At 53.9% G+C, this 25,436-nt stretch overlaps 1 protein-coding gene across 2 annotated transcripts; it reads right to left on the reverse strand.

The window, feature by feature from the left end:
- Positions 1-621: 621 nt before the first annotated feature.
- On the reverse strand, positions 622-25,436 carry AMN (amnion associated transmembrane protein). 2 transcript variants are annotated; one of them, XM_086749370.1, is made up of 12 exons: positions 25,394-25,436; positions 22,433-22,551; positions 22,262-22,306; positions 12,933-13,020; positions 11,158-11,393; positions 8,648-8,785; positions 8,449-8,557; positions 7,282-7,364; positions 6,104-6,290; positions 4,944-5,118; positions 1,191-1,293; positions 622-917 (listed from the first exon to the last, which is right to left on the reverse strand). In XM_086749370.1, exons 1-12 carry the CDS (start codon positions 25,434-25,436, stop codon positions 807-809), a joined length of 1,437 nt encoding a protein of 478 aa, XP_086605496.1. In that variant the 3' UTR covers positions 622-806. The 2 variants fall into 2 exon arrangements, with proteins under 2 accessions (XP_086605496.1, XP_086605497.1); XM_086749371.1 differs by having other exon boundaries at positions 1,191-1,305.

Raw genomic sequence — 25,436 nt, forward strand, 5'->3', positions numbered from 1 at the left:
GCCACTGCCCCAACTGTCATTAGAGATGGGCCAGAGTGACTGTCCCCAGCCGTCAGGTTCCTGCCTGCATCCCTTCCCCGGGGACCCCTGGTGTTGGCACCAAATCTCTTTCCCCTTGTACCACGAGAAGCGCTCTCTCGCCATGGGGAGTAACATGATAAATCCCCAGGAAGGTCCAAGAGGGTCAGTCTGTCAGTCTGTCAGTCTGGGCGCAGGGGAAAGGAGAAAGCTCAGGTGGCTCAGCGCGGGCGATGGGGAGGGAAGTGTTTGCTCAGGACTGCGCCTCGTGCCAGTGCCCAGGGGAGGGGAGTGAGGTCCCCAAGAGGAAGAACAGGGGACCCTGAGCAGAGATCTCCTTTTAAACCCGACTTATGGGTCCAAGCCACAGTTCAAATGTGTTGAGCACTGAATTTCCATCATGCATCCAGGGATGCATCTTTCAACTTGCTGTGTTCCCTGGACATATCCAGCATGGTGCTGGCTAAAGTGCAGGGTGCGTGCTGAGTCATTCCCCAGGTATCATGTGAGACCCAAATCTCAATGTTGAACTGTCTAAAAAGGACTGATACCTACAAAACACAGTTTAAAAAACAGAAGCAACACCAGGGGAGACCGTGCCTGTGTAGCTGAGTCCTTACAGTGAAGGTTTGCTGTGGTTCCTTCACTGCGCGGACACTTTTATTCAGGTGGGATCTGCTTGCTTGTGGTTTAGATCCAACCAGGAGTGAGGTGAGGCACTGCGAGGGCTGGAGAGGCGGCAATGTCCCCAGGGAGGTGGTGGCTGCCCCCAGCAGCAGGCCACACCATCAGGTCTCCGTCTCGCTTGCATCATACAGGGGGTTGAGGTAGAAGACCTGGTGGTCTTTGGGAGCCACTTCCTGCGGCATCTCCTCTCCAGGGACAGCGCTTGGTGGCTCCTGCAGCAGCGAGGGAAGGAAAAGCAACCAATGGGGAAGGGAACCAAAACCCCTGGCGAAACCCACCCAGTGCTGAGTCCTTGCGGCAGCTGAGGAGCTGCTGACCCACTGGAGGACAGGACCGTCCCACAAACCCCCCCTGGCCCGGGGAAAAGAGGAGCCCTGCCGGGTGCACTGCACCTCCAACAGCAGTCGAGAGGGTCCTGACTGAGGCCCACCACCTCCTGCCCATGTCCCCGAACATCCCCATCTACCCGAGCAGTGGAAACTCACCACGTCAAACATGGGGTTGTCAAAGCCTTTGTCACTGGCTGGCTCAGGGGACGCTGGCTCCTCCGCTCTGTCCCAGGGCTGGGGGAGGCGCAGGGTGGGCAGCCTGGGGAAAGACCTGGCTATCACCCACCTGCATCCCACCCATCCCAGCAGCTCCCCCAGCTGAAACGCTGCATCTTCAAGAGTTGGATGGGAAAATACTGGGGGATGGTTTCAGACTGCCTTTTAAAGGCGATGTTTGTACTCTTTCCCAGGGAAAAGCTGCCCTATCCAGCAGAAGCCATCAAGCCTGGAGGGCTGCGACCTGCATCCCAGAGGGAAGAGTTTGTGAGAGGCAGACAACCCCAGCACAGGCTTCGCTTTGGAGCCATCGCTCTCCCCCCATGGCCTAAAATGAATTGCCACAGAGCTGACACCTGTTCCCACTGCAGTCGCAACAAGGACTAATTACTTTTATCATTACTTTAATCACGTTATCATTTTATCATCTTAATTACCATCACTTTTATTATTTTCTTCATTACCCCTATCCTAAGGGTCCCAGTCACTGAGCATCATCCCCTGCACCAGGCACCTGGTGCGAGTGGGCTCAGCAGTGGGGCCACACGCATCACTGCAGGTCCTGAGAGCCCACCGATACTTATCCGCTGTGACTGCTATGGCACCGACTCTACATAGGCAACCGGAGGAGCTGCGTTATCTGCAGGGAGGCCATGCTGGGCCCTTTTGGCTGGGAACAAGCTGAATTCACTGGTTTGCTGGTGGTCAGGATTGCTCGGCTGCATGGACGCAGACTCTGTTTGTGGGCTCCTAGATCTGCCTGCCTAATTTGCAGCATCCCTGCCGGTGTCAGATGCCTCCACAATGCTCAGCACTGCCCGAAATGGCACCTGCCCTGGAGCCACCCCCGGGCCGCGCAGCAGGGATGGGTCGGCCGGGGACGTGGCCTGGACTCAGGTTCAGCTCTGTCTCCTGCAGCTAGATGAACTTCCCTCCCGCTGCTGACAGAGCCGGTTTCAAAGCCTTGTCCAGCATCCAAAGAAGTGTCAGTGGAAGATAAATCATCAAGTAGCAATTATGGGGCTGGAGTTTTATTTAGAAATTAAATGAGGGCGAGGGTTTACTGCTAGGAAATGTCACGTCAGCACGTGCCAAGCAGCAGGGCAAGTATCCCTGGCCATGGCCGCTGCTGTGTGGCGAGAAAACCCCGGCAGAGGAACTGCGAGGGAAGAAACAAGCTGACTTGTGAGTCTGTGACATGGTCAGCCTGAGCACTGGGGAGCTGAGCATCCCCTGGCAGACATTGGTGCACTCTGCATGTGCAAATTCAAGCAATTCCCGCTCCCTGGTTATAAAAGGCATAGGATCCACTCTTCTCGCCCACAGTCGGGTGGGTGAGATGAGACGTAGCAGCTCAGCAGGTGGCCCCACGCACAAAGATGTCCACCAGTCAACTCCGTAACACCCTTCACCTGAAGGTGGGTGCATGAGCAAGGAGCAGATGCAGGTGCCCAAAGCACCTGCTGTGAGCAGTACCGGGATGCCCTGTTGTGTTGGTTTTGTTCAGCAGTGGGGACTACGGTGGCAGCTTCTGCAAGATGCAGTTAGACATTTCCCCTTTGTTCAGTGGACTCGGCCGGGCCTAGGGCGGCCCCACCACTGGTCAAGGCCAAGCCAATTGGTGAGAGAATGTTCAGTGACAACACCTCTGTGATAAAATATTTAAGAAGGGGAAAAAATTAAAAAAAAAAAAAAAGAGACAAAAATGAAAAGGCTGGAGCAGGGGCAGAGAAAAGGAGGCGCGAGCCTTGTGGGCCTTGTGGCCCTCACCCTCTGGCCTCCCGCCGGGCGGCCAACTGGGCCCAACTCGGCCCGGCCTGGCCGAGAGAAGTGGAGAGGAGATGAGATGTGAAGAGAACCTGAGAGGCGTCTGCCTGAGCTGATTGTGAAGAATTTCTTGTGAGAGGAACGGCTGCAGACGCCAAGGTCAGTGAAGAAGGAGGGGGAGGAGTAATGCAGCTCCTGGCCAAGATTCCCCTGCAGCCCGTGGTGGAACCCATGGTGGAGCAGTTTGTCCCCCTGCAGCCCGTGGAGGCCCACAGAGGAGCAGAGATCCACCTGCAGCCCATGGAGGACCCCACACCGGGGCAGGTGGAGGCCTGAAGGCAGCTGTGGCCCGTGGAGGGGCTCGCTGGGGCAGCCGTTCTGGAGGGACTGCACCCTGTGGAAGAGATAACCCATGCCGGAGCAGTTTCACAAAGGACTGCAGCCTATGGGAGGGACCCCATGATGGAGCAGGGGAGGAATGTGAGGAGTTCTTCCCCCAGGGTGAAAGGAGCGGTGTGAAAAAATGTGTGATGAACTAACCGCCACCCCCATTCCCTATTCTCCCTGTTCCACTTCATAGAATCATAGAATCATAGAATGGTTAGAGTTGGAACGGACCTTCAAAGGTCTTCTAGTCCAACCCCCCTGCAAGGAACAGGGACATCCCCGACTAGATCAGGTTGCTCACTTGGGGTGGGGGAATAGGTAGAGATAACTGAAATGAAGTTAAGCCTGGGAAGAGGGAGAGGTGGGATAAGTCCTTTTCGTTCTCTTCCTTATTATCCTGCTTTGGTTTTATTAATATTAATAAATAAAGAAACTGTTTTCCTCAAGTTGAGTCTGTTTTGCCCATAGCAGTAACTTGTATGATCTCTCCCTGTCCTTATCTCAAACCTCGAGCCTTTTTGTTATATCGTCTCTCCCCTATTCCCTCAGAGGGTCGAGGGAATGAGTGAGAGACTACATAGCTTGGTCTGGAGCAGGGCTAAACTACGACATCTGTTCACCGCCAGAGCCAGTCTCCACGTTGTGAGGGGAAAAAGTGATGGAGAACAGGCATTTCTGAGTGGCTCCCAGCTGTGGAGCGGTCAGGTGCCATGTGCCCTGCTTTTCCTCCCCTGAGACCTGCACACCGCTCCCCATGCAGTGTGAGCAACTGATGCACCAGAAGCTGCATGTGCTTTTGGATGCTGTCAGTCCCTTTCATGGCTACAAAGCTGCAGGGCGAGTGTTTAGAATTATTTTGAAGCATTTTTATTTATCAACTGGCAGTTTCATATCTCCCCCCCTTGTCAGAGCTGCAAACTCATGGTTACAAGGAGCAGGAGACGTCACCGGGGCAGCACGACCAGGCTGTGTGCAGAGCTCCAACTGAGCTGCAGCAGCCCTGCTCCCGCCAGAGCACACTGCACCTTGCCAAGAGGCAACTCCTCATAGACATGGAGGAGGCTGAAGTACCAGTTCAAGAGTATAAAAGGGCCTTTCAGCCACCTCATCTCCAATAAACCGTGAGGAACAACAAAGGCAATGGCTTAAACTAGAAGAGGGTAGATTGAGATCAAACAGGAAGAAATTCTTTACTATGAGGGTGGTGAAACACTGGAAAAGGTTGCCCAGCGAAGTTGTGGCTGCCCCATCCCTGGAAGGGATGGATAGGGCTTTGAGTGACCTGCTCTGGTGGAAGGTGTCCCTGCCCATGGCAGGGGGGGTTTAAGGTTCCTTCCAACCCAAACCATCCTGTGATTCTATGAACCAGTAATGCTGGGTACAGCAGACCACTTGGCCATGTCCACCACCGTGGGAACTCTGGGCAGCACTGTGTGCCCCTGTGCCACCAGGCGGGCTGGAGGGACAGCCTTGGGACGATACTTGCCCCCAAGCAGGAGAAGCCTAGCGATACACTGCCAGCAGAAGCCCCATCCCTACCTTAGCTTTCCCTTTCTGTAGAGAAGGAGGATCCCTCCAAGCAACAGGAGACTGAAGAGTAGCCCCATGACCATCCCTGCTGCCATCCTGCTCGATGCATGGCTCCCTACTTGCCCGCTGAAAGTGCTGCCGGTAGCCACCTCCATTTTGCCATTTGCAATGCCAAGTGATTCACCTGGGAAAGAGCAGGAAGAAATGCGGATAAGGACTGGATGGGGCAACACGCCTCCACACATGCACACCATCCTGACTCACGCACAGGGCAGAGGGAGCCTGCAGTTGGGTCTGGCACTGCTCGCTGGGTTCATCACCTTTCTCTGGGGACAGGGAGTGGGATGCAGAGCTGGGTGGACTTGACTGTGACAAGCCCACATGGGTCTGCTACCCACACAACAACTACCAGGTCCCCTGGCTGTGACTTGCACGCTTATCAGCATCTGCCAGCCTACGTGGCCACCTCCACGGGCAGCGTGCTGGCTGGAAAGCAGCCCTACAGAGAGGGACCTGGGGGTCCTGGCGGGCACCAAGCTGACCATGGCCAGACACGGCATGGGATGACTACGGTATTCTGGGCTGCATGGGGAGGAGGGTTGGCAGCAGGTGAAGGGAGGTGACCCTTCCCCTCTCTGTTTTACTGAAAAGGTGGTCAAATGCAGACACAGGTTGCCCAGAGAGGTTGTGGAGTCTCCATCCTTGGAGAGATGCAAAACCCAACTGGGCACAGCCCTGGGCAGCTTGCTCTCGGGAGAGGGGTGGAGGAAACCTCTTGGTCTCCAGAGGTCCCTGCCAACCCCAATAATTCTGATCCTGCAGTTCTGCTCTGCCCACACCACTGTCCTACTACAATTAAAATTGTAAAAATTCTAGGTAAGCAAAGTTAAACCTTAGGGTAAGCAAAGTTCACTACTGAAATCAGTAGAAGCGCAGAGTGTGTGTGTGTCTGTGTGTGTGTTCAGAAGGCTTTGAGGTGTGGCAGACCAGGCTGAGGAGGACAAGGACCTTAGAAGTGTTCAACTCAGGGAGCTTCAACCAAGCTGCCACTTGATTCCTGTGCAAGCAGGGATGCGGGGCTGCCACGTGGGTTGCTGGTGGAGCTCTGAACAGCAGTGGGTTTAGGTGCACCCACAGGGGACCCACTGAGGAGGGGACGATGCCATTACCGTGTTGTGTTATGTCCTCCATGATGTCTGCAGCCAGCTGCTCCGCAGCAGTGCCAGTCTGTGCTCCCACCCCATCATCGATCAGCACGATTTGGATGAGGGGAGTGGGGCTCCGTGGTATGACTCCCAGGAAGGTCTCCGCTTTGTGCACCTTGGATATGGCCATCCGCACGCTGGCGTACTTGGGCTTTTCAAAACAAGGAGACACATAAAGGCCATGTGAGAGGAGTAGGCAGAAATTAGTCACCTCTACAGACAGCCATGATGGATGTACCAGCAAGGCCCACCTATAAATCTTCATGTGAGCCCCATCAAAGAGCTGCCATCCCTGTTACCGCAGTGCCATTGGGTTTCCCAAATGAGAGGTTCATATCTCCCCTCCCTTCCAAGCTGTGACCAGCACCTGACACGCAGCGTCCTCCTGCGGTGAGCATGCTGAGAAAGCAATTTCGTGTAGCACACCCATTAAAAGCTGTATTAAGACGTGCAGCTGCAAGGAGGGCAGGCAGCAGGCGTTCAGCTCAGGATCAATAGAGCAATACTCTGATATCGATTCCCCCGGTGTAACTCAGAGCACGCCTCCCCCCCGGCAGCTCCCAGCCAGGAGGAGGGATGCCGTGCTGCATCTGACAAGCAGCAGCATGGAGTGATGCCTTGTAGAGCATGCATCTGAGTGCTGACCAGTGCCGGTAACCCACCCAGTGCTTGCCTACTGGGAAATAAAAAGTAGCCCAGCATTGGGAATGATCTCCCAGAGCCTGCGGAATGTGCTGCAGCGAGTTTGCGTGATCCCAACCCCATGGGCTGACCTCCCGTGTTAACTTGGCCTGGCCTCCTGGCTGACCTCCCGTGTTTTCTAGACCAGGGTTTCCAGCAAGCCCCTCTGCATCCTTCCCCATCTGCACGCTGGCAGCTGTTCCTGCCCCACGTTGAGAGGGGTAGCACAGCTGTGGTGGGGAGCAAGGGAGGCTGCACCAGCCCCTATGGCAAGTTGGCACATCCAGGAGGCCAAAAGTGGGGTGCTGAGCCCTGCGGGATGGTGAGGAGAGAGGTTGATCCCCCTGCATCGCTGGAACTGCATGCCCCCACAGACTGCCCCAGCAGCATCAAGTCACCGGCAGACGTGACCGGTGGCTTGTGATTTTGTTAGACCCTACTGATCTGGCGGGCTGACGTACCTGGCTTAGCAAGGCCTGGACCAGTTTGTCCCGGTATTTCTGCAGGTCAAAATCAGGAGTGAAATCCAGGCTAATGGTGGCTCCTGCAGCCCAAAAACAGACAGATACAACATGGTCGTTGAGCTCGGGCAGAGAGCTGCTGCGGTGGCACGGCTCCAACTGCCACGAAAGGCACTGGGGACCCTCCAGTGCCTCTGTGCAACTGGTCTGGCTGGGCTCAGGAACAATGGCCTCACAGCCGTGCCTGAACTGCACTGCCCCAAGAAACCGCTCCCTCCCTCACTCATCTTTTTATCACTTGGGTTTGGTGAAAGACTTTCAGTTTCCACCGTATGCCAGAGAGAGGCTTGCCCTGGAAAGCTGGAAAGCTTTCTCCTACATATCTCACCTGGGAGGCTCCGCATGCGCCCGGATTTCGGGGCTGCGAGGCTGTGATCCAGCAACACTGCCCCGGCTTTGGAGGGAAGGCAGAGAGCAGGGGACACCTGCGCTCCCCGTGCCGCTGCACTGCAGTCACTGGATCAAACATTTTCCTTGGGAAAAACGCAAGTACCGTTTCTTGAAACAGTAAATTGTCCTAAAGGCTTTAAGAGGCTGTGCTTGGAGCACATCAGAGAAACATATGGTGCTGTTTTAATGAACTTGGTGTGATACACCAAATAGCTAGGTACAATTGCGTGTGAAAAATTCCCCTTAACAGCCTTGCGGGTGTATTAATAGACAAGTGCCCATTGCAGAGGGAATGCTGTCAATCTGCATGGTTTTATTTTACATGAAATGAAACAAACTTGCTGTTGGAAAGCTGATATTACGGTGAAACAGGTGCATTTCCTCTGAGTGGTTTCTGCTGCATAAACTCAGCAGAGCCCTATTAGCCTGACGAACTGTGACATCCTGACAGGACAAACCAGAGGCAGGGACAAAGGGCTGCAACTCAGAACAGGCTCCCAAAAACCAGGCTGATGCTTTGGAGAGATGCGAGATGCGGATGAGACCCACGGATGGGACCCATGGGAGCAGTGCTACAGCAAAACTTCAGCCCACAAGTGCCTGGACCCCAGACCAGCAACATCGCCCACACCCAGCTTTTCCCTGTGGAGCCAGGGGGATGGGGCTGGAGCAGCCAGAGCAGCGAGAAGGAGGAATGGGGCCATGGCCCCCACTCACCGCAGACCCCACAGCAGTGGCCGAGGGGCTGCAAAGGGCTCTGGCACATCAGCGCTGGGCATTGCCTCCCCGACGCCTCGAGCAGGGCTGCGCAGATGCGGTGGCCATCCTAAAGGAGAGCAGGGCAGCATCAGTCCCGCACCCCCCTTGCCCCCCAAATTGCAGTGGCACCCTCCCAAATTGCAATGGGAATACTCACCGGGGCATTCCCACAGGCACAGCCAGACTTGTCGGGACAGCCAGTGCCGGTCACCTGGAGAGTGCCGTTGCCATGAAACTGCAGCGGGGCGGAGGGGCCTCGCAGGTACCTGGCCCAGGCCTCTGGGCTGCGGAGCTCCTGAGCGGGGAAGAGCAGCGAAGTGGGTGAGCATCCCCAGCCAGGTCCCAGTGCTGTCCCCAGGCACCTGGCCGTGCCATCTGGATGCCCACTGCCACGTCTGACGGCCAGCTTGGGGCAACCCCACCGCAGGCAGTGAGTGCATCGGGAAGATCCTGCCAATATACCAATTCAGGCTTTTCCATGCAGCCAACAAAAAAAAAACCCTTTCTAATTTAAAGCAAAAAAAAAAAAAAAAAAAAAAGGACCACAAATAAATAATGAGATGGCTGGGCTTTTTTCTTCTTGTTTTCCCGCTTTCTGCTGGACCAGATAATTCAATTTATCAGCTTTTAAGTATGGGAGGACAGGGCTGGATCTGAAGTGCTTTCCCTCAGTCTGGGAAGGATTTCAGTGGGCTTGGCATCAGCGAAGGCTGAGCTGGACTGACCAGCCTTGTCCTACCAAGCCGATGGTAAGTTCCTCACCCACTGCCTTCCATCGGAGGCTTCTCCATGCCCTGGCACAGCAGGGGGATTTCTCAGGCCCTGGGGTGAAAATACCCCAGACAGAGCAAGGAGTGGGCTGGCTACAAAAGGGACAGAGTAGAATCATAGAAGCATAGAATGGTTTGGGTTGGAAGGGACCTTTAAAGGTCTTCTAGTCCAATCCCCCTGCAAGGAGCAGGGACATCTCCAACCAGATCAGGTTGCTCAGAGACTCATCCAGCCTGGCCTTGAATGTTTCCAGGGATGGGGCATCCACCACCTCTCTGGGCAACCTGTTCCAGTGTTCCACCACCCTCATTGTAAAAAAATTCTTCCTTATATCCAGTCTGAATCTGTCTTCTTCTGGTTTAAAACTATTACCCTTTGTCCTATCACAACAGGCCCTGCTAAAGAGTTTCTCCCCATCTTTCCTGTAGGCCCCCTTTAGGTATTGGAAGACCCCTATAAGGTCTCCCCGAAGCCTTCTCTTCTCCAGGCTGATCAGCCCCAACTCTCTCAGCCTGTCCTCATAGGAGAGGAGCTCCAGCCCTCTGATCATCTTTGTGGCCTCCTCTGGACTTATTCCAACAGGTCCACGTCCTTCTTATGTTGGGGGCTCCAGAGCTGGACACAGTACTGCAGGTGGGGTCTCACCGGAGCGGAGTGGAGTGGAAGAATCACCTCCCTTGACCTGCTGGCCACGCTTCTTTTGATGCAGCCCAGGATGTGGTTGGCTTTCTGGGCTGCAAGGGTGCATTGCTGGCTCATGTTGAGCTTTTCATCAACCAACACCCCCAACTCCTCAGGGCTGCTCTCAATCCATTCCCCGCCCAGCCTGTATTTGTGCTTGGGATTGCCCCAACCCACGTGCAGGACCTTGCACTTGGCCTGGTTGAACTTCATGAGGTTTGCATGGGCCCACCTCTCCAGCCTGTCAAGGTAGCTTATAAAGCCAGTTTTTAGGAAGCAACTATAATCACAAAAATAAAAAGCACCTTCTCCTTCCAGCTCATCACTCAGCAGCAGCCTCCACCCCGGGGCATGGCCAACTGCAGTCTCTGGTGGGGGTGGCTTTGTGGGGGATGATGTGCCTCGGGGTGGTCCCTAGGCATCAGCAGGGCCGGCATCACTCTGAGCACCCAAGACTGCCCACCTCTGCATGCTCAGGGATACACATGCCCTAGGTGAGCTCCATAAGGGTCCTGCCTTGTCCAGGCTTGCCTGCACCCGCCTGGATACCGACTGAGGTTATTACTGAAAAAACAGTTACCTAATGACTGGCCCCAAAATGGCAGATCCCAGGCAGTGCAGCGGTAGAAATAATAAATAACTTATGAAATGCCTGCCGCATCTCCCACTCCTGGAAGCAGTGTGTGTTTACTGCCGCAGCGCCTGTGATCTTTCACTCCTCCGACCGGCGAGGGACCGGGCTCATCGTGTGCCTGATTCCCGGGCTGAAGCACAGCAGCCTGCCAGCATTTCTATAATTATCTCTCCAATCAATTAAAAAGCAGTACTGAAGAAAAGCTGGGAGACAATCGCTGGGCCACGGGCCATGTTAAGGTCGGGGGTGGGAGGGAGATGTCCCCAGAGGGTTTCTGAGCAGCACGATCGCAGACACGTGCCTGGGAAGGGGGCAGCCCCTGGGTGCCAGAAAAGGTGCCATTTGCCACTGGTTTGACCCATGCACATTGGTTTTTTTATTTTAATGTGAACAGTGAGATGGCCTGTGCTCCCACACTGTAGGAAGGGAGGCAGTGACAAACTGGTAGAGGAAGAAAAAATCATTGAGACCATATGCAGCAGCAGCAGCCCTCCTCCATCCCCTGGTCGCTTCCTCTCCTGACCTACTTTGGGGCCTCGGCGAAGGGGCGTCGGGCCGGTTTCTCATCATCCCCACGTTACCTGGCCCATGAGAGAGATGCTGCGGAGATGAATCACTTGCTGCGATGAGTCGAGGTTTACCCGGAAGGAGGTTTCGGGCTGGAAGATAACATCATCGTAGTGGCACGGGACACGTTCCTCATCCACGGAAAAGATGTGCCCGCTTGGCTCGAGCTGCCCGCTGGGGGACATGGCCTGCCAAAGCGTGGGGTCAAACCACGCGTGGTGCTCGGCATCGGTGAACCTCACTGTGGCAGCTGGAAATGCAACAGGAAAGGTTGAGCATGACCCAGACCCAAATCCACAGCCCTGACAGATGCATCTGGGCTGGTAAAACCAGTGAGTGCTCGGCTCGAAGCGAAGGAGCTCACCCCGCGGGCAGGGAATGAAGGGCTGTCATCACCCTTCCGGGCAGCTGCTGCAGGACCTCCTGGAGCTGGGCAAAGCTTTCCAGCACTCAGGGCTGCGATCTCAGCAGCTCAGCCCAGACCCCACTTCGGGCTTCAGATCTCTGGCCCCAGATCCCAGAGAAGATTTTTCACCCACTTCATTAAGACTCACCCGTATGGTTAGGGAGGAAAACAGCTGTGGAGCCCAAATGCTGAATAACAGCTAAACCAGATAAAAATGGGTATGATAATCCACATCCCCATTTCCAAGCAGCCTGGCAGGCCTGGGGAAACAGGACCAGCCCTGTTCCCTGTGGTGGGTAACCCCAAGAAACAGTGCACCATTTAACCATTAATTATTTAACCATTAACCATTTCCCTTCTGGTCACAGTATCATCATGCAGTGCCCTGCTTCCTTCTCACTCTTCCCTAACAGCTGAGCCTTTACCGATTCAGCTGTCACACGGGCATTTACGGACTGAATTATTTGCATTCATTTTAAAAATATGCTTTAAGAAAAAAAAAAAATCTGTTTGTGAAAGTTGCCCCAGAAATGCCTGTTGATGTCAGAGGAGCAGCACATCAGCAGCAGGAAAAGCCCACTGTGAAGCTCAGCTACCAGAGCATCCCTGATGAGGGGCAAACAGCCTCAAAGCAGGAAAATGATAGGGATGAAGGATTTTAGAGTGGCTCCACAGCCTGATGCTACAGTCCCTCCTCTGGGCAGACTCATTTGGGCTTTTCTCTCTTTTTTTTTCTCTGTTTTTGCCAGTCAGAGTGCAGGCACAGGTGCTCTGCTTGGCCTCTTCCTTTCCTGCATGCAAACTAAAAAGTTACTCGCCACTGAAAGCATTTGGTAGCTCTGAAATACCCAAAATACGAGTCCCTAGCAAACAGCTTTCAGACCAATAACAGGCACCGATGAAACAAACCTTCTGTCTCAGCCACAGCAAACCTGAGCTGGAGGCTCAGAGGGAGGGAAGGATGCGCTCGTGCCAAAATGCCTGCGCGCATTGAGTCAAAGGCCAGCTCGCTGCGACGGCTGCAGTTCAGCTTGCCGGTGTGTGATTCCCAAGCAGTTTTCTTTGGAAATACCGTGGCAAAGAAAATGAGGGCTTTGATGTGGCTACATGCTTAATAGGCAGGGTAAAATACAAACAATATTTGCCTCTCTGCTACACCTTCAAAGGCTTCCCTGCTATAATTACTTTCTCAGAAGACAGGTGATCTAGCAGGAAAAAAAAGATCTGATGTGAGGGATGTCATCAAAGAAAGGGCAGGTATTAAAAGAGGAGTGAATCACTTCGCTCTGAGGTGGGACAGCAGAGACCTTTGTAGAAGTGTTTGGGCTGAATTTGCATGACTAATCGCGGGCTGATGGGGCGACTGGTCTGGGCACAAAGTACCTGAGTCACAGCCTGGATCCCAGCTGCCATCGAAAGCTGCGAATCCTGCACCAGATGCCAGCACGAGTTCTCCGTTCAGGGGCAGGTACTAGAGGAAGGGATTCAGAGTGTTACTGTGCAGTCCTGCTGCCAGCCACCCAGGCTTGTAATCAAACAACGGTGCTAATTATTAGGCTGCCTATTACACTTGCTGTCTCCGAGGCACTTTACAGTCATTAGGAGATACCCTCACCGTGCCTTGCGTTAATGGGAAAGTATCAGCTCCCATTTTGACAGATGGGGACACTGCGATGGGGAGCAGCAGTTTGACTTTATCTTCCAGTAACACAGAAAAGCATGAAGCGTTCAGGGAAGCAAGAACAAGAAAAAAGCAAAATAAGCTTTTTTTGAGAGCTCCTTCCTTCTCTTGCACACACTCTTCCAGCAGCTCAGGAATGGCTTTAGACATTGGCATGCCATGAAAAACCCAACCTTAGTCTGCAAGCACCCCGAGGTCCCCTTGCTTAATGGGTTCCCATCTCTGGGGCTGTGATTGCCCCACAAAAAAATAACTCAGGAGCCCAAGTGATGCTTGGGGAGATGTCAGCCAGCGGATTCATGCTCGGTGGGAGCTAAGGAAAGCACACAGCACCGTTTGGTGCAGCTTGCCGTAGCTAGACCCTCTTCTTGAACCCGCTGGGTAGGACATCACTAGCAGGAAGTCAGGGTCACCGTGCTTGGCTGGCATCAGCCTGGCCAGGCTTCTGCTCCAGGGCGTGAGGACAAACCTTGCCCACCTCAACAGGCCCAGCTCTGCCAAAGGGGCCTGTTCAGTCAGGCGCTGTGGCCACTCGGGTCACCAGCCGGCACTGCTGACTCTGCAACAGGCCTTGGCAAACAACTGAGGTGACGCGTTCACAGCACACGAGTTATTCAGCCCAGCACATCTTATTTTCCATTTAGAAATTGCCAAAGAGAAAGTTGGGATTTTCCCCCATATTTTCACATGTCAAGAAGTTATGTTCAAGGTTCCCTTCTCCTCCAACCTTACCCAGGGTTTTAGCATCACTCCCCAGGCAGCTGCTGGAAGCCCTCCAGGACTGTATTACACTGATGCACTGGGGCCTGTGCTCAGGGAGAAGCACGTTAGATGGGACTTTAAGGCTTCATCTACTTAATTGGTCTTTAAATATGCATGTGGGTTAGAGAAAGCGAGAATTATGAATGACTGCCACGGGTGGCTGCGATAGCTCTATGTCCTTGGGGCAGTCTTGCCTGAGGATGCTCTGTCCCACACAGGGACCACCTTGGCGGGGGGACGGGGGGGGGGAGGGTGGACATGGCAAAAAGCTCCTCACTTCCAAGTTGCAAATAGTTATTTAGAAGTTTGGTGCCTTGGTGGTGCAGTGCTTTGAAGGCCTTGGTCCCCACTCTTGGTTCAGGAACCATGAGAAGCCAGGGCAGAGAGCAGAGGGTGGGTGCCACCCAGAAGAGCCCCACAGTGCTCCTGTGCACCACCCGCTTCAGACCCAGTGATGTCATCTGTTGGGCTGGAGAAGAGGGGATGACAAGGTGAAGAGCTGAGGTGTGGGCACCATCTGCCCCACAGGTATGGAGTCTCTCCACTGGCCAGGAAGAAGCCTTTGCCTACGGACACTGCTCCACAAGACCATAGTATGTGCAGTGCCTAACTGGAAACCATGCCATCATGTTCTCTGAATTTCTCTTATTCTTGAGTAAAGCAAATTTTTCCAATACTGAAGCACCGAAAGAGGCTGAAAGGTCTGCCAGGATAAGAACGGCAACATGCTCTTTAGCTGCAGATATAAAAGCTGTGCCTAGTGATGTTTTGGGGCTCAGGATTTGGCCTACTTTGAGCTGGGCAAGGTCTATGCTACCAGCTTCTTTCACAAAGCGCTTCACTTCAGAAGTGCCCTGGCTTGTTTTCTGTGATGGGGGCAGCAATGGGTGGTGGCAGTCAGCTACTACCAATACCCAGGGCAGATATCACCAGCACTGCCAGTCAAGTGCCTTGTTCCAAACCTGCTGGTCTGTCTCAGGCTGGAGCCCCTCACTGCTGCCTCTTGCCCAGTTTGCAGGTTGCCACCCTGTGGCCTGTTGTGCGTGATGGGCTGAACAGGCAGGGTGGTCAGCTGGCTGCTGGGGTCCAGCTGAGCTGCTCAGGATGGGGTTTTGGATGGGATGCAGTGGAGCATTTCATGAACGCAGGGTCTGAGCTCTCCACAGCAGTCACCTGTGAGCACTTGGACCGGTAACTGCAGGGATCTTTGGGTGGACACAGAAATCAGACAGCAGCTGCTGGTGACAGGCATGGGTGACCCAGCTGGGCCATGACTGGCTGGACTCTGTTTGCTTTCCCAGGCTGCAGGAGTTGGCAGTGCTGAGGCTGGATCAAGACCACCGGTTTGGGAAGCCCCTGCTCTGGTCCCTCCTTCCCCTGTAGAGTTACCAAACACTTTGAGTATGGTTGTGGGCCACAGCTTCCCGAAGGCCCCGCAGGGGCCATGCAGGATGCAATGAGCTTTCCTGTCCAGGGAGTTGTTCGTTCAGATCATCACAAATTAACTAGGGGGGAGAAAAAAACCACAGAGACAATACTTAGACAAATGTGTGCCTACATTTGCAAGCTGCATCCCTCACGCTGCTCCAGGGAGCAATGCAGGACAGTTTTGTGCATGCATTATGCCCAAAGCAAAGCAAGGAAAATCCAGTAAGGATGAATACGGCGCGGCTGAGTTCAGCGTGGCAAGACCGGGGATGAGGTGGGCTTGGTTGGTTAGAGATACACAGACATGCATGTGCAGATACTGGTCCCACCAGGCACCAATCCTGCCCACGGTGACAGATGGGATAAAATAAACCTGCTGCACACCTGCAGTGCCTGTGCAGGGCTCGGGAGACACTGGTCTCTGGGATCTCTGGAGAAGATGCAGCTTCTCCAGTTACCACTGGAGATCCCCCTGCACCACCAAGGCCAAAACCTCAGGGTGGCTGGACTTCCCAAGCCCAGAGGAAGCTGTCCACATGAGTGTGAATGTGGCAGGGAAATAAGAGTCCAACAGCACACATGGTGTCCCAGCCGCTGACCCCTTCACGCTCTGGGACTGTCCAAATGCTGTTAGCACCAGCCCTGGAATTAAAACACAAGGCAACAGGATGCAAGCCAGGAGATGGAGTCACCTCATCTCCACAAACATGAAGTGCAAGAAGAGCCCTGTACTTCGGCTCCACAGCAGGAGTTTCTGAGGCCGGCCCTCGCAGCTACAGCTCCTTGCCCACCAAGGTGGACGTGTTGCCTATCCACCACCAGCCCTCCCCAAGATGCACACTGCTGGGCAGCATTTCAGAACTGGCTCGGTTGACCAGTGGACCTTAATTTGTAAATAACTTGCCCTTTCTTTTTCCGTAACATAAGTTAAGCATCTCAGCTCACTGCGGAGGACAAATGGAGACTCCAGTTGGGCAGTGGCTTTCTGCATTTCAGAGTTTACTACAGAAATTGCATATAGGCTGGGCCACTTTCCAAGTACATTTCGAACTGAGCAATGACATGTACTGAAGGACCAGAGCCAAAAAGCTGGCAGTTTCATCTGCTTTTCCTTGCTCCTGCCAACCTGTACTCTAGGGCCATTAATACAGCCAGCTCAGAGTCCCGTTAGTCGTTTCCCACTCCTGATACGGGTAAATTACTTATCTCCTTGCTCATCATTCTCAAGTGTAATGACAACTGAAACACAATCATCATTTTTCTCATCAAAGTCAGCAAAAAAAAAAGAGGAAAGACCCCACGTGGTTCTCGGCCCGCAGTCACCACATTTGCAACCCCAGCATTGCACCACTGAGAAGAAATCCCACTGCGTAAAGTGAAAATGAAACTAAGCTCCAAAATGCAAAAGAAAAAAAATAGCAAAGGTCTAAGAGGCAGCTTTTGAAGTGGGTGGCTTTGAAACGGCCTCTGGCACATACTGGGTCTGCTCAATTTGTGAGCATCAGCAGATTGGTGACTGACAGCAGCAGTGTGACTGGCATTCACCATCATAGAATCGTAGAGTGGTTTGGGTTGAAAGGGACCTTTAAAGGTCTTCTAGTCCAACCCCCCTGCAAGAAGCAGGGACATCTCCAACCAGATCAGGTTACTCAGAGCCCCCTCCAGCCTGGCCTTGAATGTTTCCAGGTATGGGACATCCACCACCTCTCTGGGCAATCTGTGCCAGTGTTTCACCACCCTCATTGTAAAAAAGTTCTTCCTAATATCTAATCTAAATCTACCTCCCTCTATTTTGAAACCATTGCCCCTTGTCCTGTCACAACAGGCCCTACTGAAGAGTTTCTCCCCTTCTTTCCTGTACGCCCCCTTTACGCACTGGAAGGCCACTATAAGGTCTCCCTGGAGCCTCCTCTTCTCCAGGCTGAACAGCCCCAACTCTCAGCCTGTCCTTACAGGAGAGGTGCTCCAGCCCTCTGATTATCTTCATGGCTTCCTCTGGACTCACTCCAACAGGTCCATGTCCTTCTTAATCATCATTGCAGGAAACCTATCATCATTGCAGGAAAAAAAATGTGGCACTTCTGCGTTGAACCCAGGCGAGCAAGGCTCGTGATTACACCCACAGGTGCACCAGTGAGCAGCTCAGTAACCATCAGAGCTGTGCACGGCTCTGGGGTGCATCCCCTCACCCGGCACCCAGCCCTGGGGCAGCTCCTGGGCCGGCGCTGGTGGCACCCCATCTAAAACTATTGCTGCCCACGGGTGGGAATAGCGGGAATTTTCCCAAAGCCTATTGAGGATGGGGAGGTCTGAGCACAGCTGGACATGTGGGTGCTTGGCTGGGATCCAGCTGCTGGCTGAAGGCCCCAGAAAGGCACAGGGCCAAATTCACACGCAGGTAAATCCCTTTGATGGCTCTGGAGCCTTGCCAGGGGCTCGCTTGCTGCAGACTTTTTGGTGTTCATTAGCGAGAGTTCGTTCTCTCGCTTTCCTGCCTGGGTGAAGCTCCCACCTGTATTCTCAGGCCAGCATCTCTCCCCCCAGCCACCACACACCCCTAGCGTGCTGCTAGGTCCGGCCTACCCCCGCCATGGCCCCGGATCCCACATCACTGTTCCAGATCCCCTGCGAGCAGGGCCGGCGAGGCAGGACAACCTGCAGCCACCACAACACCTTTGGGTGAGCCGAGGAGGGCAACCTGCAGCCATTAATTTGACTGCAGCCCCACAGTGCACACCTCCAGATGTGGAGCCAAACAGGTCCCAGCAGGGTGCAGAAATCGAGTGTCCGAGGGGAACATCAGGAGCCCCTCGGGAATTGCAGTAAGGTAAATCAGCCCAAGACACTTGCGCTACGGATGCAGAAGGCACACAGAGGCTTAAAGCCATTTGCCACATCTACTTCAGGTTAGTTCAACTCATTTTCCTGAACTTCCCTCCACAAACAAGGTCAGAGAGAGCTGGAAAGTGGCTCGAGGTGTGGGCAGGGGAGCAGTCCCCGGCAGCGAGGGCTGGCAGCCGGTCTGTGGGGCAGCCGTCCAGCCAGATCTGCCCCAGCATCTGCTCCAGCCCGGGATGTCAGCAAGCTGCTCCGTTCATCATAGGCTTTAATACCTCCTCCTGCTGGATATTAGACTGCAAGGAGCAAATAAACTCAGGGAGGCGACTGTAAAAGGCTGTTTTACTGCACTCCTTTCCTAGGGCAAACCTTCAGCAGGAATGTTGCCGGAGAAAAGCCTGCAAGATTCGGGCTTGTAATTATGTGCTGGCACACACGCACGCACAAATGCACTCCCATGAAATTTTTTACCTTCATCTCAGGGGAAGGAAAAATAAACCCTCTTCTGGATATCTCATCACCCTGCTGTTTGGGAAGCGGAGCGAGAGGGAGCGCCGGTGCCTGGGACGAGCACAAACTGTGGCAATTCATTAGAGCTGGCGCCCCTGGAGAGCAATTGGCATTTCGAGATCAATCTCTGCCAGGAACCGAGCGGGAGCATCCTGCAGCAAAGCCGAGTACATTCTGCTCTCGCAATTAGGCAGCTAAAAATATAAGGCTGGGCAAGGCATTTCTGGTTAGACCCCAGTGTCCCGCGTGCTCCTGACCCTCACCCAGCCATTGCAGCCCCTCACCGGGCGGGCAGGGAGGAGGTGCGGGCAGCTGCCAACACCATGGCAGGGCTTGGTGATGGGGCAGAGCTGGAAAGGTGATGGCAGCGCTGCCGAATAACCCCAGCCAGTGCCCTGACCCCAACACCAAGGGCGTCGAGCGAGGCTGCCCTGCCCACGTGGCTAAACCTGACTCCTGCCACCCCAAAAATAGCAAGCGGCATCATCCATCCCTGGCCCGCACTGCGGGGCTGGCTGGCTCGGGCACAAACTGTGCCAGGGCTGGTGCTATCGGGGCAAACACCGGGCTGACAGCCACGGCTGTGCCCTGGCCTGGCTCCCTTCGGAAGCACAGCCGTAGCCAGGGGCCCAAACCCCTCGGAGGAGCCCCTCTCCCCCAGCAGGGAGAGAAGCAAAGCCAAAGCCCACCTTGCCCTGGACCACCCATGTCAGGCACCGACACCCTGAGCACCTCCATCTTTTTTGTGGATTTACCCCCAGGTGCCTCTGAAAGCTGGCTAAATACCGATCTGCATCTTTAGGCAGCTAAATACCACGGAAAATCCAACCTAATCACAACAGTTGTGCTTCAAAGTCACTTACGCTTAAGCTGGATTTGGATTTAGTGTGTGGAATTAGGAACCTACTCGACACTTCAGACCAAGTAGCCTCCGAGCCGGGTTTCCTCGGAGCAGGGAGTGGGCTGCGTGCCCCAAGAGCCCTCACCTCCCCACGAGAAAGCAGCTCCCGGTGCTTGGCTGGTGCCGCCATGGGATGGATGGGACAGGGAGCTGGAGGGCTCACCGTACAGGAGTGTTTCCTTTAATATAAATGTCTATTTACATTAACAGACACACATGAGGGCCCCCCAGCACCCTAGGTCTCACCCCACTCAGCTGGGGAGTCGGGATGGGAGGTCTCATGGTGCCCCTTCACCGGCGGGGCACCGGCATCGCGCATCCCCCCTGCACCAGCAACAGCAGGCACTATCCTCATGAAAGTCAATGAGAGCCCAGCCCCTTCCCCGGCTGTGAATTTCCTCCTGCGCTACTATAGCAAGCTACGCTCTCCTTTTTTTTTTTTGGCTAAAGGCTGTATAGCATCTCCATGGCGACTCTAAAGCTTAATGTATTCCTGCTGATTTAAGTGATTAATGCTCCGGTGCGGCACGGCCGGCAGGCAAACAGGTGCAGCCCAGCCTCACTGCAAAAAGCCTCAGGACCAATTCATTTTCTAACCAGCCAGTTGCCAAATTTCACGCCTTCCCCACAAGTGGCAGACCGGCTCAGGTGCTGGGTTTCATCCCTTCCTCATCCCTAATCTTGGCAGTCCCCGTATCACCTGGTGACAACAGAACACGGCAGCACCCAGGAGGGAGGTGGCCGAGCTGAAATCAAAAAGAAACATTAACTGCCATGCTAGGAAACTTGCTGGGACAGTTCATTGCGAATCGTTGGGGTGGTGATGCTCAGAAGGAAAGCGTCAGCTGCAGGTCACATAATGGCCTGGTAAGAGCCTGATTCCTCACAGACGGCACAATTCTGTGCAGCAGTGAGGCCAGACCGTGCCTGTGGTGGAACGGTGACAGGATTTATTCCCTCGTGGGCCCCCCCAGCCCTCCTCTCCTCCTGCACAGCAGTGGGACTATAATATTCACTGTAACCCTGGAGCCCCATGGCCGCTTGCCAGCAGCGGGATCCTGGAGAAACCCTGGGGCGGCACAGGGTCCCGGGGGCTCCTGCGAGGACCACCGGATCCTTTGGTTGGGATGAGTAGGGGGGCCACTCCGGCACCCTGACCCCGTGATGGGAAGCGTCTGGCCAAGCAGCCGGCGGACGGTCAGCACAGCAGCATGGCCACGGATGTCACCAGTCGTGCCAAGGTTGTGTTGCACCTCCCTCTCCTTCGGCCAGCCGCGGGCCTTCTCCAGCTCAGCTCCTTAGCTGGGGTGTGAAAGGCTCGCGCCGTAATGAATAACGCTGCTTTGCAATTATGCACTTCACAGGCCTATGATGAAAGTACTTTAGAAATATTATACGTTCATCTGTAAGTAAAATAAAATCTACTGCAGTGATATTTTGCTCTTTTCTTCTCTGGGTAAATTCCACATCATTTATTACATTACATTTGTACGTATTTCCCCAGCACATTCTTTCCTTCAAAAATTCATATTTAAAATGCCATATAAATAAAGTAACTCCTCCAAATATTTGTAGAGGGATTAAATGTGGCGCATGGTGTTATTAAAGCATCAAAACTATTAGTGGCATAGACAGCCTGAACAAATTACGCCACATAAATTTCAAGGGCTTGTTCGGATTTAACGGCCTATGAAAGAGCGAAGCTGCCCTAAAACTGAGAGAGAAAATTCGGCTGCAAGCTTGCCCTGTCCAAGGGAAGAGGTTTTGCCAACAGGATCCAGCCCATTTCACGCCGCCATGGTACTGGGATAGGGCTCACTGGTGACCCATGTTGGGACTGCAAGTTTGCTTTTCCCTTTAATTCCTCCCTGTTAAATTTGACCCTGCAGTCCATGGGGATTGAGACCCCCGTGCTTCCATGGCTGTCTGTCAGGAGCAGAGCTCCTCTTCTTGGGGGACACTGGGTCACCCAGAAACCCCTCTGGGGCGAGACCCCCCCAATCTTACCTCACTCAAGATGCGCGTTTCTGTAGGGTGTTGCACCTGTACTGCCACAGCTGGGCTAACGATGCCAGAGAAAAATATAAAACCCAATGGCACTTGAAAGAAAATTTCTCAAGCAACGTTTTGGGATTCCCCAGAACGGTTTGTTTTCATTTCAAGATATTTTGATGTCAGCTTCACTTAGCCTCTGCCTGAGGCTAGAGCCTGCTCCGCATCGGCAGTGCCGCAGGTTGGTGCTCCTCAGCAAACTGCTGCCAAGGTCTCAATCCCACAGAGGGGGTTTTATCCTTCCTTTGGGGAGGAAAATTAATTTCCTCCAAATGAAAGTGAGTTTTGGGGTGCTCTCCCTCATCTCCCTTAATGAAAAATAAAATTATCCCAGAAACAGGCTTTTTGGCTCCATCTTACAGAGACACCCGGGCTGCTGTGACTCTTGTCCCCTGCCCCAGCCGAGGCATCCTCGATCTGGCTGGACCACAGAGCAAAATGGCAAAGTCCCTGGAGGGGGGACAGGAGGATGTGCCACCCAGCTGGCAGCGCCAGCCCTGCCCTCACCCGCCCTCTCGGCACCGCTGCACGCCGCCTTACCATGTCCGTCAGTGCGTGGGGAGATCTGATGAAGACTGAGATGACCTATAAAAAAAGCAAAAAATAAAAGCGCACTTTCCCCCAGCAGGTAAAGGCCTTTTCCAGTGCCCCATGGCCTTTTGCAAAAAATAAAATAAAAATAACATTAAAATAAAATAAAGTGTCCAATACCTTGTTCTTCTCAAAATGAACCACATCACTGGCACAGGGGATTCTGCCTTTATCCCAGTTGGAGGCGGTTTCAAAATTGGTGTTGGGGATCCACTGCTTGTACACGGCGACGGCGGCAGCTGGGAGGAGCAGGGAAACCAGTATAACCCGGTCTGTGGGAGGCACTGGGAGCCTTCTCCAGCATGCCCTATGGGATGGCTTGGCCTTTTCAGGCCAGATTTGGAGATTTTCCACCCAAGAGCAACCCTTGTGTGTTCCCAGTTAAGCAGGCACTGCCCTCCTTGGCACAGGGGATTTTTTTGGCTGGGTGATGGTTTTTACCCACCCAGGTAGGGAAAGGAGCAAGGGACAAATAGTTGGCAGGCAGAGAGAAGGCAGGAAAGGCCTTCAAGGAACGGGCAAGAATAGTGTACACTGGTACCTAAGCATTCATTGCGGTGGGTTTTGTTGCCACTCGGACTAATCGCTCATGCAGAGATCGCTTCACCTTGGTGTTTCCAGTAGGTACGGAGCAGGCACGCGGAGCCGGCAGGACCACGGGGACAGGGCAAGAGGAGAAAGGGTATTTGCTCTGGGACGTGTAGCACAAAATATGGCTGTTTTCAATTGTTTGGGGCTGGAGGGTGAGGACTCAACGGTGTCCTGCAGCCTGAGGCACCAGCAGATTGGGAAATAGAGGTCTTCCCCATGGGGCTTGCTGGGATGGTGTCGATCCTGCCCGCTGTCCAGGGACGGGCGGTGGCAGAGGTGGGGTTCGATTCTAACCTGCTCTGTTTGCAGGAGCGCGACAGAATCGCACGTTTCCTGGCCTGACATTGCTGAGGTTTGGCTGGGAGATGCACGTTCAGCTGAAAATGAATCTCTGGCAGCCTGAATTAAATAGCTTCAGGCAAGTGAGATATGAGACAGAAAAAAGGAGGAAAAAAGAAACCAAACAAAAAAAAAAACCAACCCAACCTTTGCTCTTAATGTGGATCACCTTTTCATTAGGAGAAAACCCCACAAAACTAAAGAATACATAGAAAGCCAGTGGTGGAGGGGATTGGGCAGTGGAGTGGGACTTGGGTAGTGGAGAGGGGGGCAGGAGGGGTCATGGGGACCCCTGGCCCAGCCTGGGGAGGGAGGGGGGGTCTGAATGATCCCAGCTGATGGAGGGAGGTGCAGAAAGCCTAGGCCCTGCTACTCCAAATGATGGGGAAGGATGCGGCCGGTTGTGCTAAATACGCTCTGCAGAGGCTTTATCAGCACAGGGTTCACCTCAGAGCGTAAGTTGCTCTGTGTGGCTCTGCTGTGCGTAGCCAGGTCCAGGCAAAGAAGTGATGTATTTAACCAGAATGGAAGTCCTGATGTAGGAAGAGGGGCTGGAGCCTGGGCGCAAGGTGCAGAGGGGCTCCCCCAGCCCTGCACCGGGCTGCAGCCACTAGAGCACTCAGGCAAACACCCCCCTGCCCCATATCCACTTTAAAACCCACGGAGAGGGGAAAAAAAAAACTGTAACAGCATTAAGAACAGGACCCAAGCAGCTGCTTGCAGGGTTGTGGGCACAAACATCTTGCTGGCTTGGAGTCAAAAAGAGCTTAAGAAAGGAAAAAGCCCCCAGATGGTAAATGCAAGTTGTTCTGTCCCCACTGAGGTTGACTTCTGTCCCTCCGGTCCCGGGAAGCCAGGGAACAGGGAGGTTACAGCTCCAGCAGAAGGGCTCAGCCGGCCCCATCGCGCACGCACACCTCACATTCCCTCTGACAGCTGTAAGGTGGTGTGTGAGGTGAGCTCACGACACCCCGCACGCAGCAACGGCTCTGCGTGCTGACCCGTCTGCATTGGCAGCAGCATCTCCTCTGGCCAGGGGCTCTGGGGCGGTGGAAGTTAATCCCCTGTTGCAAAGCCTTTTCCTCCACGCAGCCGTGCTGATGCATTCCTGCACCCTACACTGCCCTGGAAATATCAGCGTGCTATTTAATCAGCGCTGTCTCCAGGGAAGCGCAGTCCTTGAACATCAAAGCGACATGCATATTCAACAGAGAGCGTGTCCTGCAGTGCGGAGCTGCCGGCTTCAAATAAGAGCAGGAAAACCCGAGCTTGCGGAGGCGCAGTGGGCACAATACACTAATCCCAGCCTCCTTCCCCCACCTTCTCTCAGTCCCGTTGGAAATCACAGAATGGCTTGGGTTGGAAGGGACCTTAAAGATCATCTAGTTCCACCCCACCCTGCCGTGGGCAGAGACGCCTTCCACCAGACCAGGTCAATCAAAGCCCCATCCAATCTGGCCTTGGACACTTCCAGGGATGGGGCAGCCACAACTTCCCTGGGCAACCTCTTCTAGTGCCTCACCACTTTCACAGTAAAGAATTTCTTCCTTATATCTAATCTAAATCTACCCTCTTCCAGTTTAAAGCCATTACTCTTTGTCCTGTCACTACATGCCCTTGTCAAAAGTCCCTCTCCAGCTTTCCTTAGGCCTCCTTTAGGTACTGGAAGACCGCTATAAGCTCTCCCCAGAGCCTTCTCTTCTCCAGGCTGAACAGCCCCAGCTCTCTCAGCCTGTCCTCATAGGAGAGGAGCTCCAGCCCCCTGATCATGTTCATGGCCTCCTCTGGACTCACTCCAACAGGTCCACGTCCTTCTTACACTGGGGGCTCCAGAGCTGGAAAATGAATCACCTCCCTCGACCTGCTGGCCATGCTCCTCTTGATGCAGCCCAGGATGCGGTTGGCTTTCTGGGCTACAAACACACATTGCCAGCTCATGTTGAGCTTCTCGTCAACCTACACCCCCAAATCCTTCTCCTCAGGGCTGCTCTCAAAGGAAATGCCTTTTCCCATTTGCATTGCAGATAGACCTTAAGTGACAGAGCCTGCAGCTCTGCTTCAAAGCGGGACTGCCAAAAGCACACGAAAATGGGGAAGTCATCCAGCAGTCGCCCCTACGTACCATGGCAGTTGGGCCACGGGCATACTCACCAAGGAGCTGCAGGCCACCAAGGAGGAAGAACAGGCACTTCAT

The sequence above is a fragment of the Chlamydotis macqueenii genome, chromosome 5, assembly GCF_036417535.1.
Source record: "Chlamydotis macqueenii isolate bChlMac1 chromosome 5, bChlMac1.mat, whole genome shotgun sequence".
Lineage (NCBI taxonomy): Eukaryota > Metazoa > Chordata > Aves > Otidiformes > Otididae > Chlamydotis > Chlamydotis macqueenii.

What these genes read in the sequence shown, in the direction of transcription:
- AMN (XM_086749371.1), bottom strand. Translation starts at nt 25,436, where the DNA reads ATGAAGTGCCTGTTCTTCCTCCTTGGTGGCCTGCAGCTCCTTG. An exon ending in TCCAGGCCTTGCTAAGCCAG is followed by an intron (nt 6,291 to 7,281) that starts GTACGTCAGCCC and finishes TGTTTTGAAAAG; the next exon opens with CCCAAGTACGCCAGCGTGCG. An exon ending in ACAACCCCATGTTTGACGTG is followed by an intron (nt 918 to 1,190) that starts GTGAGTTTCCAC and finishes TCGCTGCTGCAG; the next exon opens with GAGCCACCAAGCGCTGTCCC.